The sequence below is a fragment of the Branchiostoma lanceolatum genome, chromosome 3 (genome assembly GCF_035083965.1).
Source record: "Branchiostoma lanceolatum isolate klBraLanc5 chromosome 3, klBraLanc5.hap2, whole genome shotgun sequence".
NCBI lineage: Eukaryota > Metazoa > Chordata > Leptocardii > Amphioxiformes > Branchiostomatidae > Branchiostoma > Branchiostoma lanceolatum.
The window spans coordinates 27,986,811-28,001,152 of NC_089724.1; the positions used below are offsets into that span (position 1 = coordinate 27,986,811).

Genomic DNA, 14,342 nt, shown 5'->3' on the forward strand with positions numbered 1-14,342 from the left:
AATTGTTGGAAACCAAAGAATCTCTAATTTTTCATCCTAATAATTGATTGAATCCCGATTGATATGATTACTTTATAACTTGTTGAATCCCGATTGATATGATTACTTTATAACTTGGTATGATACAATGATGTACTAAAATAGAGGGAACCGACACCCTCTCTAAGTAAGAATATTTTCTCTGCGTGCACCGTTTTATTGTATCTATTTCACCTCAGTCAAGATTTAACAATGAATCCGTTCAAGCACCGTGGTTCAAGTAAATCGACCGCCAACTCACCTGATCTGCACGGTGGGAGATCCAGCGGGAAAGACCTGCAGGGTCTGGCTGTACTGGCCGGGATCTCGTCCCGGGTATCCCACCTGCACCGTCAACGTCACTTCCGGTAGGTCGGGAGGTATCAGTGCGGAGGAAATGACGTAAGACTGCTGGGCGGTGCTGTTTCCGAAAAGTTCATCGCATGGGGCGCCTTTGGAAGATCAGGGGTGACCAGATAAATTCATTTGTGAGTTCAAATATCACAATATTTGATATTGGAGAAATTTGCAATCAATAGCAATTACAGGAATGATGCTAAGACATAACCGACGGTGTGTGAAGGATTTCCACCAACAAATGTGAGAAATTTCGCTACTGAAAGCCAAGTATGAATTCACTTAAATTTAGTCTTGGTTTATGCGGATACCCGGGGCGAGGGAGGCATACACTGTATTTCTTAGATGACTAAATGCATGAAAAATAAACCACAGCAAACAGTCAATTTTGTCTGTATGTTTATCTTATGTTTTGTGAAAATTGATTTTAAAAAATGATTTATAATAACAAAAAAGTCATCTTGAGGTAAAAGCACATTCACCTTTAAGCATCAAGCACCCGCAGAAAGTATTTTCTTACCTAACATCGTTGTACACGACCAACTGTACGTCAGTAACGTCGAATTCGTGACGACGGCGTCAGGGTCGTACGACGTCGACGCGTCGACGACAACGTCTGACCCCAGATCCACCGACCTCGCCGAACCTCCCGCGATGTGCGCTACAAGTGGGGACGCCGATACCGTCAGCCACTGCGCCGTCTTTCGCGCCACGCTCAGTCCACTTTCCGTCTCCATGACGACGACCTCTAACCCGACCACGATGTTGCCGTACGGTAGGGTGTTTTTCGGTATGGTTAGCTCAGACGCCGTCGTTAGAACTCCGGGAGGGAGACTGATAGGGATGAGAATGAAGCTATCGATGGAGTAAACCGCCCAACTGAAGCTGAGGGTGAACTCCTCTTCACAATCCAACTTGACATCACTCCGCACAGTCAAGCGTTTTCGTCGCTTGACGGTAGGAGCGGACCAAGGGGAATCCCCTCCTCCCTGTAAAGTGACGTCAGGATAGCAGGTGGCGCACGCGTAGGAACCGTTGGTGTTGACGCACAGCTCGTCTCGGCTGCAGTTGTGGACGCCGGTTGTGCATTCGTCAACATCTGGAGTGCGGAACAAAATACAAGACTATTTCATCTTACGATTCACGCGAAGACCATGTTTTTTCCTATACATCGCTATCTATATAGCCTGTATGTCCGTCTTTCGGTTTAACACACCAGCTTCGTAGGCTAAGGGCCCTGTCACACTTGTGCGTATATGCAAGTCCGCATGAGCCGTAAGTTTTTGTTTTGGGTAAATTAAAGTTTGCAGCTAAAGAAGTCATTTCTTTGGTTCGATAACTAGGCTGCACAACGATAGGTCAAAGTAGAAAACAACTTCTTCCATGCAAACTTTACATAAACCGAAAATATGTCCATGCGCAACTCATACGCACTTGAATATACGCACAAGTGTGACAGGGCCTTTAGCACGCGGCGCGACAGCAGCTATATGATAGTTTAGATATAGCCAACAATTGTATTTACTACTAGTAGCCAATTGTTACAACAAAGTCAGACACAGTTTACTGACGCATGTTTGTTTTTCTCTATGTTTTTACCATGTATTTGCAATTAGCCCATGGGCATGAACTTGCAATAAACTTCTAAAACTTCTATGATATATACTACACTGAATTACTTAGCTTTGGGCATCTAGCTGCAGCCGTTGTTTAAAGCTATCCAATGAGGATGCCCTTGTAGTACATATACATGGTCAATGGTGGCAACAAGTTGATAACTCAAGGGAAAATATTTTTGAACACCTCAATCCTAAGTTGGTACTTGAGGCTATGGCTACTGTATGCATACATGCTTACATAATCACGGGACCAACGACTGATGGTATAGTGTCTTGCTCCAAACACAAAATGTTAAAGCTACAACAAAAGGTCGTGTACCCACCAGATTCTGCTGCCGATGTTGTGCTAGAATATCCTCGTGTTGTTGTTGCGGCTGTTGTGGTTGTCACTATTGTTGTTGTTAAGTTCCATTTTGTAGAATGAGAAGCTGTAGTTGTTGCTAAAGTTGAGGTGCCCGCTGTTGTTGTATCGAAAGCTGCCGCAGGTGTTCTCGATGAAGTCGACATGTTCCATGATGTCGAATTCAAAGTAGTGGGCATTGTCGAAGCGTTCCATGTTGTTGCATTGTAAGCAGCCGACGGTATTGTTGAGTTTGAAATGTTCCGTGATGTTGAGTTTGAAACAGCAGGCGTTCTTTGTGTTGTTGTGCCGTCCCATCTTGTTGAATTGAAAACGTCATGTGTCGTTGCTAAAAGAATTGAGTTAAAGAAAAAAGCAACCAGTTTATCTAAAAGCTCAAGTACCGTTTCATGCACAGATCTAGATAGGTCATCGTTTCAAAATCCCTCCACAATTTTGCAACATTTTCCGTCAAAGCTAGCCGCCAACACTTGACGCACTAGTGGAAGCCTTACAAGAATCTTAATTCATTTTGCTTCATTTTCTGTACACTTATACGGTGAAAACTATCCTGTCAGAAGTAAAACTCACCTGTTGGTGTTACTCCAATCGACGTGTTGTTGAGATGAGCTTGTGTGGTTGAATTTGTTGGACCTGTTGGTAGAGGGTACAGATCATGTAACAGATAGAAACAGTGACATAATTCAACTGTCATGTCCCGTTCCGTGCCCGTCACGATCCGTGCCTGAAAGGGATACAGCCCGACTGTCCCAGACCGTGCCCGGAAGCGCTGTCAATCACTGTGATTGACGGGGCAGTGATGTTACTAACGCCCGATGATGTAAAACGTGCTTTTGCCCAAGGCACGGTTTGGGATTCGCGGGTACTGTCACGAACCGTGCCCAATCGCGCATAGTTCTGGATACACAGGGGGCCTTATCCAATATTGTGCTTTAGGGCGGAGCTTAGTGTTTTGGGGGGAGGAGTCTGTCCAACGCGTTTTCACTCCTGCAGTCCGCCATCTTTGTTTTTCGGGGATAGGGCACACTTCATGACGCAACAACAACTGTATTGCTCAAAGCTATCAGATGAATCAAGCCTTTTCTAAAAGTACCTGAAGACGTGTGGTTCTCCGGTGCCGTGAAGATGGGCTCTGAGGTAGAAGACGGCACTGCTCCGAGAATCGCAGTTGTAACTTCCACATCAGGGGAGGCTTCTGTAAATGACAGATATTCATTTTGAGTAATGAATAAAGAAAGTCAAGTAATGAACGACAAATTAATTTGAGGAAGCCGATACATTTCGTGTAACTTTGAAGAACGTATGGTAGGAATGACACTGTCAATACGTCTAGCAAGATGGTCACAAGTACATGTATGCAGGGCACTGTACATGTTTTAAAAATGGCGTGTTCAACTTCAAGCAAGTCATTTGTAGATGATCTTATTCTTTATAGAAGTTCAAAAATACGAATACTATAGAGAAACTACACATGCGTACACCATATTCTCTTACCTTCATACACCTCTACTTCGCACAGCGTCAAGATTCTACTTTTACCGGGCAGCAGCACTCCGACGTACCGGCCAGGCAGACCCGCACATTCAACTGCAACCGTACTGTTGCTCCCCGCACTCTGTTCATCCCCGCAGGACGGATTCAGCGCGACCGTCGTGGAGTTCCCGACGTGGACGCGGAAAGGGTCGAGCCGCTCCGAACAGCAGTCCTGCCGGTTGACGATGATGACTTTACCGACACTGCGGGCAGACCCCAGGTCGACGTACCACCAGGTGTTGCTGTTGGCGCGGGTGTGAGTGCACGAGGCGCCATCTTGGTAATGAGCGTCTCTGTTCCCATCCACTGCTCTACCAGGCACACCGCCGTGGTCAGTGCTGGATTGCCACGAAGGACGTCCTCGTGCGATGTTGACAGCTGTTAAAACAAAAATGAACAACCATGTAAGAAGCTCAGCTGTAGATTGTCTTTAATCTTCAAGCACATCCAACGGTTGCAAAGACCGTATCCAACTGGCAGATGGAGTTTTTATTGCAACGACGATGCCTGACAACTTCCCTGGCTGACTGGAGCTTCTCTGGGTAGCTTGTACGATTTTAGCACTGTGGAGATCTGCTTGGAGATTAGATTGTCTTGTTATCTTCGCCGAGTACTTGTACTCGGAGAGGATTATGTTTTCGGTTGAAAAATCTGTTGGGTGGGTCTGAATGTATGTCAGGAGCATAACTCAAGAAAACTTCAATGAATCTTTATGATTTTTGGTAGGTGTGTAGTGGTTGTGTAAAGGAAGGTCAAGTTCGAAAATGGTTTACCTTGCGTTTTTCAATAGTACTGCAGCGGACTTAGCATTTTTTTGTGTTTGTATGTAGGCAAAAAAAGTGACGGAAACGTTGATGGATCTCCATGATTTTTTGCAGGTGTGTAGATGTTGTGAAAACGGAGGTCAAGTTCAAAAATGGTTCTCCTGGCACTTTTCGTCGGTACTGCAGCGGGCTTTGTGTGGATGTGAATTTTCTTGTGGACAACATAACTCAAGAAGCTGTTGATGGATCCTTATGATATTTAGTGGATGGGTAGGATTTACCGAAAGGAAGGTCAAGTTCGATAATGGGCCTTCTAGCGGGTACCAAAGGTACTGCAGCAGAGCTTCAAAATTTAGGGGCATATTTTCTGAAAGTGCTATGGTCATGATTTTTGTGTGGTAGATAGTTCATGCCACAGAAAGTAAGTTCTGTAAATTTTGGCCCCCTAGCGGCTTGTTAAGAACCGCAGTGGGTGTTTTTGTTTTGACATTCGGACATGAATAACTTGAGAATGGGTCGACAGATCGTCGTGATGTTTGGTATGTAGAGAGCTCGGATGGTGCTTTACATAATCAATGACTAATTATGCAAATAAGGAGCTAATTTGCATAATTAGTAAGGAAAGTTTGTTAACCCACTGCCTTTCAATGGGACATGGGACAGTGTCAGGTCATGTAAACAGATAGCCTTGCATAAACGTACATGTAGGTCAAATAAATAAACAATTCTCCAAGCAGAGGTGTGGGTCCTGCTGGTTTTTGACGCGTTCAGTTTAAGCATTTTTGTTCAACACGGTTGGCGACATAACGAAATAGGGACAAAATAGAAAGCCTGACTAGAAACACCTAAAAACGTGCCAGATTTATTCTATTCATATGTATTGACTGTACTATTTCATCATCACTTTCAACTTTCAACACTACCATACTCAAATTTTTTCATGACCAGTTATAAGATATATCACCACACTCTACACATATACTAGTCCTGTACCACCAAATGATTTTTAACCCTATCTTAACTGGACTCATTCGCCCAATCATAACGTCCAAATGGTATGGTGCATGATCAAATTTGCAGGGGGTGATAGGCACGTAAATATAAATCACTTTCCATAATAAGCCTTGATTATTTGGCGAAGATAATGTGTTTGTGGAACTCTAGTTAATTATGATTTAGCAGTAGATCTCGATGAAAGCTTTTCTTGAATTTCATCGCAAAATGAAATCGGCTCATGACACCTCCTGCCATTGCCGTTACAACTTTTGCTAAGTCTCACAAGTCTCGTCGTAGTCTCGTGTTCTCAGCTACTTATAGCGATCCGTGATCAAGAAATACAGTTGACATCGAAAATTTGGAGGTACGTATCTCGTTACCTTTTCTTAGTCACTGATTGAGGAATATTCTTGTAACCAACTTTTGCTAAGTTCTACAGAATGGGATTAACGCTTACCCGAGCAGTTTATGGGGGTAGGAACTTCGCTATCGCTTCCGACGCAAGCGGATGTCGGCAGCTGGAACGTGGATGTCGACGGCTCGGGAGTGGATGTCGGCAGTTCGGGAGTGGATGTCGGCAGTTCGGGAGTGGATGATGGCGGCTGGGTTGATAGTGCTGTAAGGTACATGTATAGAGTGAGTTCAATACGCAAGAGAGTGAGGTATATCCATTCATGACAGTGCAAATGTGTTGTAGGTGACAGAAGATTGCTTTCAGTGGCAAATTATCTGACCAACCTTTTGCAGAAATGGACTCTAAAAACTGAAAGAACGATTATAGGGTACAAAATCTTTGATACATTGATTTGATTTGATTTGATTTGATTGACTGATTAGGCGGTATGAAATGACATACATCCATTTGCTGTTGGCTATCATAAAGGGCTAGCCCTTGTTATGCTTCTGTGTTCGCACGATTGTCTCACGACGTCTATTTTTTAGCAGGTTCCGGGATAATTTCAAGTACGACTTAAAGTCCCCCCGGGGTCTAGTCGAGCCCAAGAAATAGCCAGGTAGCCGTAGAGTGTCTGTCCCATGGAGACACGTAGGGGTCACGCCCGAAAGTGCAAAAAAACAGCCCTGTGAAAGAACTTTTTTCCAATTGTAACCGATTGATAACTGGGCAATATGTGAGGTACGAAAACAGAATAATAAAAAACTACAAAATTTCCGTAATACGTATACTCCTAGAATTATAAGAATATCCACTAGATTCCTTTTTATCGAGTAATGTTTGGTTTAAATAACTGAATCTAGGTTGCAACCCGACTTTTCTTTGTGTTCTGACATGCGGCGAAGTATATATAAGGCCCCCATTCCACTAGACGGCGATCGCGCTGCGCTCTCGCTGCGCTCTCGCTGCGCTCTCGCTGCGCTCTCGCTGCGCTCTCGCTGCCCTCTCGCTGCGCTCTCGCTGCCCTCTCGCTGCGCTCTCGCTGAATAAATGTGTTAAACCCTTGGCTTCACAATTGGACTATCATGCAAAATGTACAAGTATGACTAAAAAGACAAGAAAACACGCTAAGCGTTCTTTAGTATGAAATTCGCTCTGTTAAAATTTTAGGTCAAAGAGACCGCGCGATGAGAGCGCAGTCCTAGTGGCATGGGGGTATAACATAGTTGCACTAACTGTCGGTGAACCACGTGGCGACGAAGCCGGGATGCACTTCGCTGTAGTCCGAGTGGAAGATGACCGTCATGGAGTTGTTGGTGGAGTTCAGCGGCGGAGGGCTGTCAGTGCCGCACCACGTTCCCATGTCAACGGCGGAATCGCCCCGGCCGTCCTGCACCTTGAATAGATAACAAAAAGGGGTTACTGTAGATGCAGAAATATTCGCGCTGGTTTCATGTTCGCGGTTTTCGCGGTGAACTCTTTATCGTGAACTTAAACCCACCGCGAACATCCATTCCAATGTGTGACTGTAGCGCTACTGCTATTTCAAACGCGAACTCAAATCACCCGCGAACACTCCATTTTCTCCCTACCGCGAAATATAAACCACGCGAACTAAAATGCATGAATACAGTATTTTATCTTAAAACTTCATCTGAGTTGGTAAAAACCATTCTGAGACAAGTTTTAACTGTAATTTCCGACGCAAACATTGGACTTACCCAAATTCTATACTTTGTCTCTGTCAAGGAGTGAGCAATCCACCGCTGAGATGACGTCACGTTATGCAGATAGCACGCGTGACTCGGTGAACAGTGGATCATAAATAAAGTTGAAAATTTGGGTAAATCCAATGTTTGTGTTGGAAATTAGAGGGTTAAAACTTGTCTCATAAGTTATTATATGTTGCACTCCAACCACAACAAAATTAGGATTTATCCACCGATGTTTTGGCAATCTTTCGACTGTCTTCTCCGTACTAAATGTACTCTTCTACGCTTTGCTACATAGTGGCGTCACTGCAAGGCTGCGTTCCCAACTGTGCCTGGACTTTTAGTGCAGCTAAGAATCTCAGTATACGTTGATTCACAAACCTGGCGACCCTGTACTTGGAAACAGGTTCCTGTACATATTCATACAGGCGTAAAGCATGTTTCGTCACCACGAGTTCTTTAAAGACCGCAGTAAAGGAGTAGCACAAACAGTGCCCGGAACGTAAAGCCCCTGTCACACTTATGCGCATATACAAGTCCGCATGGGTTGCGTATTAACATGTTTTTGGTTTAGGTTAAGTTTGCAGCCGAATAAGTGATGTCTTAGGTTCGATAACCAGACTGCACAACGGTGAATCAAAGTAGAATACAACTTCTTCCCCGCAAACCTTACTTAAACCATATATTTAAGTAACCATACATGTATTTGTTTTACCCAGAACGTAATGTGCATACGTGACAATAAGGGAGATCAGCCTGGTGGATGCATTTCTTGTATTGATCAACAACCATTGGCAAAATTAACTCTTAACAACACACAGAAATGAAGATGAAGTACGGGGTGTGTGCGCACACTAAGGAGTGTCACATTATTGTAGCGTGCGTAGCCCAGTGGTTAACGATCTTGCCTCTGGAACGAGAAGCCCCGGGTTCGATCCCGGCTGTGTCGCTCACCCGACATGCACGCTACCGGAAAGGGTCGCAGTCCTTAGGACAGGACGTTAAGCGGTGGTCCACTGTTCTTTGTGCTTGTCGAAAAGAGCTAGGGGAATTTTCCCGGTACAATGAACCTGTAAATACTGTACATAGCGTCTGTCTTCTCTGTCACGACCAGTGGAAGACTAGCTCATCTGTTCATTGAGTTCATTTAATATTTGAGCTAAACTGGTTCGAGATCACTTTCCTTTCTTTTTTCCTTTCACATTACAATGATTAGATTTCTCACATTTTAGGCCAACAAAAATGACCATTGAAAATACATGTTACCTTGAGGTAGTCGTATTCGCAGTCTGAATCATCCTCCAATACGAAGTTGACAAATGACAGGTAGATCCGCTGTCGAGGGTCGAGGACGATGATCCAGACACAGTGCAAGTTGGTGGCATAGTCTTCTGGATATCCGGGGCTCTGTATGATCCCGTTTGGGGTGTTTATGACTCCGCCGCAACCTGATTCTGTAACGAGAAAACATTTTTTCAACCTTTATTTAACCTTGAAAGTATACAGTATGCACTCATTCGGCCGAGGCCGTTTTTCAAGACTTCAAGGGAGGAGGTCAGGGGTCCTTCTAACATATCATCGGAAAATATAACAAAAGTCGTTTTACAAAAATAACGTTACAATCAGTATTCCATAATCATATTCAGAATATAGAAATAAGTCGACGATATAGCATCGTTTCCATATTCGGTATTCATAGTCAGTTCATAGTTTCTCGTCGCAACATATATTTGAATGTTGCAACTGAAGGCGCCGTTCTGAAGTTTGGTGTCAGACTATTCCGTAGAGTAGTACCTGAGTAGGAGATAGACCTCCTATGTACTTCTCAACGGACCATTGGTACATACAGTAGGTTAGACTCGCTTTGTGTCAACATAAGTGCACTTTTCAAGAGCATGTAACACCTATTTGATCACTCGACTCAGGTCAAAATGAGAACCTAGCTATAGTTAAGTAAGTCCTCTCGGGTGGGACGTGGAGCCAGAAGTCCCGTGTTTGAGGAGAGCCACACCTCCTGCACGTTAAAGAACCCACCACACATACCGAAACGTGTAGGGGTCCGTCCCGATGTTATTGGATTGAACCTTACAGTTCTGCCTTATTTAGCTGGTACCTACTGGATAAAGGATATGCGAAACAAACAAATGTGATCGTGAATTGTGCCCTATGGATGAGATTTCATCAGCGTATTCATTTTTGTCGGTCATCTTTTAAAATCTGTATCAGACATATGAGACTCTAAAATCTGCATCCTCGTGCGTTTCGCGTTGTCTCACACCATATGAATATGCTGACTGTGGTGAGAAAGATATACGTACCATGTTCACAGTGCACGCCGTCATATCCAAGAGCGCATGCGCACGTGTAGCCATGGACTTGATCATTACAAACTGCTCCGTTCTGGCATGGGTTCGACGCACATTCGTCAAACTCGTCTGGGGAGTAACAAATATGGGGATGCTCAAAACCATCAGTGAGAGAAAGGCGATGTCTTTTTTTAAGGTACCGTTGAATGGACATGATACTTATACATCAAGGATTATGCGTGCCTATGTTTATATTTTGAAATTGACGAATTTTGGATAAAAAATAACAATAAAAATTCGCCCAAAATCGTCATTTCAAAATATAAACATAGGCACGCATAATCCTTGATGTATTACTATTATGTACATTCCTGCAAAGTTATATTGATAAACATCGAAGTACAAGCCAAGGAGAGCCTTTTTCTAAAAATGGGCATGGCCTTATAACCCTTGATGACGTAATCATGACGTCATACCAATTTTCATAAATTATCACCTTGCTATAAGGTACTACCTGAAAAAAGATTAAGGTTGAGGAAGATTTATAAAGGGTTTTTTCAATAACATATTACCAAAACTCCTCAGCCACCCTTCAACGGTACCTTTAAGCACATAGAACTACTTTGTAAAGTAACTTCATATCGATTACACCTTTTAGTTGACAACGAAAAGAAGAGAGGTTTCCGACCATTGCTCTCTTTATGTATTTTCCATTGCCGTAACCATTTCCAATACTCATTTTGCTCACCAGACAATCAAATAAACTATAATAGAAGACCTTCAACGTCATCTTTGATACCTAACGTTCTTCATTGTAATGGAAACAACAAACGGGTGAATACATTGATGAATGTTAGACATCCAGGTAATAAGATGAGCCAAAAAATAGTTACTCATTTTCATTTTGAAACAGTCAGACGTTTCAGACAGCATCCGGTATCTTTCGTCAGTGACTAAGGAAAGATCTGGAAGAACTAGGTTTTATACAATTTCAGATGGTTGAGATAATTTCAGATAGTTAAAGTTAAGACAAGGCTGTATGGTAATGAATCAATTAGCTCCTGTTGTTTTAGGAGCTAATGCCAGGTGAGTAATTTGCACAGGGTACTGACTTTTTGTGGACCACTTGGCAACGAAGCCGGGAAACACTTCTGAGCCGTCCGTGTGGAAGAGGACTGACATGGTGTTGTTGGTGGAAGTCAACAGTGGGGGGTTGTCGGTCCCGCACCAAGTACCGAGATCAGCCGCAGAGTCGCCATGGCCGTCTTGCACCTTCAAGGGAATACAATACAGGTTATAGACGTGTACCATTTAGTCCAATGCCATATCTGAAACCTAAAGAGTTGTGGTAGTCCGGGCGACTCGCCCAAAATACTGAGAAAAAGGAAGACAAATAAAAGATGAGGATGACGATGAAAATGATGATGATGATGAAGATGGTGATGATTGAAGATGATGGCGATGATGATAATGATGAAATATGAAGATGATGAAAATCAATGATGAAGATGATGACGATGATGATAATGGTGAAGAAGATGATGATGATGATGATGATCAATGATGACGATGATGGTAATGGTGAAGATGAAAATGATGATAATGATGATGATGATGATGATGATGATGGTGATGATAGTAACGAGTTCTTACCATTGCAAATGTGCTTATTTGAAAGTAACGGCAAATGTGCCTAGAGTTGAAGTATCACATGGAAGATATTAAAGAACCAAAGATAAACACGAAAAGACACGTTAGATTTCCTTCTAACAGAATGCACCGTAAGATTAAGTTAAAGTCATTATGGGAGGTTCTGAACAGTAATAGAGAAAAACAGAAGAAATCTGAAGAGTCGGTAAAAAGGCTGAATTTAATTATTTCTTGTTAACACCGTAACATTGAAAAATACACTACCTTGACGTCGTCATATTTACAGATAGAAGAGGGCTCCAATGAAAAGGTGAAGAATGAGAGGAAGACCCGCTCTTCAGGGTCCACAGTAATGATCCAGACACAATCCAGCCTGTTCGCATAGTTCTGTGGATGTCCCGGGCTCTGCAGGGTCCCGTTTGGGGCGTTCATATAGCCGCCGCATCCTGTGGGCGAGGGAAAGTTCATTTCAGTTCAGTTCATCCTCTTTTAACAGCAACGAGGTCCTACCACTCCCTAGTGAGTCACTTCCCCAGGAGCAGAGCTACCAAGGAGAGACTGGGTCACTCTCAACAGAGCCAGAGCCAAGGTAGCAAGGACTGGCGACAACATGCTCAGATGGGGCAAGGCTTCAAGTGCAGCCTGCCCCTGCGGGGCAGACCCCCAAACTATACAGCACCTTCAACAGAACTGTAAACTTGGGACTACATGCACTGACGACGATCTACGTGAGGCCAACCAGACAAGGCAAGATATGATGATGGTTAAAGGTGACATAAGTGTTCCCACAAGTTCCTGTCGCACATGACAGATTGAAGTTCCTCATCTTCAAGGCCAACATCCTCTTCGATTACTTTTGCAACCAAACATTGGCTGGTCATCACAGACCCCCAGAGTGGGGTCTCTCGGGAATTGTTCCCATCCCAAAGAAGGGAAATCTCACCCTCCCTGACAACTACAGGGGCATTTCCCTGCCACAGGTGGCTGCCAAGGTGTACAACCGACTACTGCTGAACAGACTGCGCCCAGTTATAGACAGTATTTTGGAACGGTAGGGAACGTTTTTTTGTTAATTGGATGTACATGTAGATTTGTATCCTTTCAAATCCAGACGATTATAGGAACATTACTTCAAGAAAGAACACTGTTGCCGTTATCTAGTTCTGATGATTATATGAACATTACCTTAAGAAAGAGCATCATAACCGTTATCTAATCCTGATGATTATATGAACATTATTTCAAGAAAGAAAACCATTACCGTTTTCGCAATGCACGCCGCTATTTCCTGGTGCACATGCGCAGGTGTAGTTGTTGACTTGATCCTTACAAGGAGCTCCATTCTGGCATGGGTTAGATGCACATTCGTCAATGTCTGGGATAAAAAAAAGATGAAGATTATCAGCACTTTCAGCAGGGTGAGAGAAAAATGGGAACTTTGTACAAAGGATATTCCGTTCGTGAATAGTTACTTTGAATAAAAGAGGGCCTGCATGCCCCTTTTACGTAGAGCGTAATCGGCCGTTTAATTTTACGTAGAGCGTTGCCGACCACTCCATAATTTAGCGTAGAGCGTAGGGCGGGCTTTCTTAATTCAGCGTAGAGCGTAGGGAGGCTTTCTGAATTTAGCGTATTACGTAGCCGGCCCTCCGAATTTAGCGTAGAGCGTTGTCGGGACCCCCCATGCAGGCCCTCATAAAAAGACTCTTTGTACACAACCAAGTGATTTATCCAACCGACATTTCGGTGACCGCATTGTAGATACCTTTCCCTGCAACAGTGTATATATGTCAATACTCTGCGTTTTGGGAAAGCATCTATAAGCAGCGACACCTGTGCTGCAGTGCTATGTGAACCAGTAAAAATTGCCCTGAGGAATGTGACAGACGGTCACCGAAATGTCGCTTGAAAAAAATCACTTGGTTGTGTACAAAGAGTCTTTTTCATTCAGCATATTCGATTTCCGTTTAAAAGTATGTATGTATATTGATATGAAATCAGCAAAATGAAAACAGGTTAATCGCAAGGGGATATATAGATGCAATAATGTCGGGAAAAGTAAAAACTGTACACAGATTTGGTAATGACCCGCAGAAGCTTATGATTTCCTGACCGATTTCGCAGTTTTGTCCTCCATAGCCGGGAGCGCAGGTACAGTTATATCCACCGTCATCAACGTCTCGGCAGGTCGCGTTGTGTTGGCACAGACTGGACTCACATTCGGTCAGGGCTGTGGAGGACAAGAAAATCCATATTACCTGTGTGCCCCCGACGCTATCCATCTCGTTATGCTTTGGTCCCAACTGCGCTGGTGCTTGTCGGGGATGCAGTCCCGGCCAGGCCCCAAAGTCACAAATTGCCCGGCAGACTACAGGGGGGGGGGGGGGGGTGTGTACCTCATCGCGTCAATTTGTTACAGGTTCCAGCGTTCAATCTAAGTCCGAGTTAAATTGATTCGGGGTCCCGGCCGGGCCCGGCAACCGCAGGGTGTCCCACGGGGCCACGTAAGGGTCACGCCCGAACGTGCCAAAAAACAGCCCGTGGAGTACATGGCGGGGCATCTTTTTCCGATTGGAACCGAAGCATTATCTGTGTTCTACGGAAGCTGTTAACCTGGTTACTGTATATGCGC

At 43.9% G+C, this 14,342-nt stretch overlaps 2 protein-coding genes across 2 annotated transcripts in view; both read right to left on the reverse strand.

The window, feature by feature from the left end:
• The window catches only part of LOC136429518 (polycystin-1-like protein 2), a 32,003-nt gene extending 21,729 nt beyond the window's left edge, over window positions 1-10,274 (reverse strand). Inside the window, exons 1-10 of the mRNA XM_066419350.1 lie at window positions 10,073-10,274; window positions 9,021-9,208; window positions 7,279-7,438; window positions 6,106-6,264; window positions 3,850-4,266; window positions 3,449-3,550; window positions 2,926-2,988; window positions 2,318-2,683; window positions 896-1,474; window positions 281-470 (exon numbers count right to left, since the gene is read on the reverse strand). Coding sequence (XP_066275447.1) covers window positions 281-470; window positions 896-1,474; window positions 2,318-2,683; window positions 2,926-2,988; window positions 3,449-3,550; window positions 3,850-4,266; window positions 6,106-6,264; window positions 7,279-7,438; window positions 9,021-9,208; window positions 10,073-10,274 — 2,426 coding nt within the window. The remainder of the gene's footprint in view (window positions 1-280; window positions 471-895; window positions 1,475-2,317; window positions 2,684-2,925; window positions 2,989-3,448; window positions 3,551-3,849; window positions 4,267-6,105; window positions 6,265-7,278; window positions 7,439-9,020; window positions 9,209-10,072) is intronic.
• A 772-nt stretch (window positions 10,275-11,046) lies between these two features.
• On the reverse strand, window positions 11,047-13,992 carry LOC136429519 (bone morphogenetic protein 1-like). The gene is made up of 4 exons (XM_066419351.1): window positions 13,824-13,992; window positions 12,972-13,085; window positions 11,975-12,156; window positions 11,047-11,332 (listed from the first exon to the last, which is right to left on the reverse strand). The coding sequence occupies exons 1-4, from the start codon at window positions 13,990-13,992 to the stop codon at window positions 11,111-11,113; spliced, it is 687 nt and encodes a 228-aa protein (XP_066275448.1). The 3' UTR covers window positions 11,047-11,110.
• Window positions 13,993-14,342: the final 350 nt, after the last annotated feature.

What these genes read in the sequence shown, in the direction of transcription:
- LOC136429519 (XM_066419351.1), bottom strand. Translation starts at nt 13,992, where the DNA reads ATGGATAGCGTCGGGGGCACACAGGTAATATGGATTTTCTTGTCCTCC. An exon ending in AGGACAAAACTGCGAAATCG is followed by an intron (nt 13,086 to 13,823) that starts GTCAGGAAATCA and finishes TTTTTATCCCAG; the next exon opens with ACATTGACGAATGTGCATCT. An exon ending in CGGCGTGCATTGCGAAAACG is followed by an intron (nt 12,157 to 12,971) that starts GTAATGGTTTTC and finishes CCTCGCCCACAG; the next exon opens with GATGCGGCGGCTATATGAAC.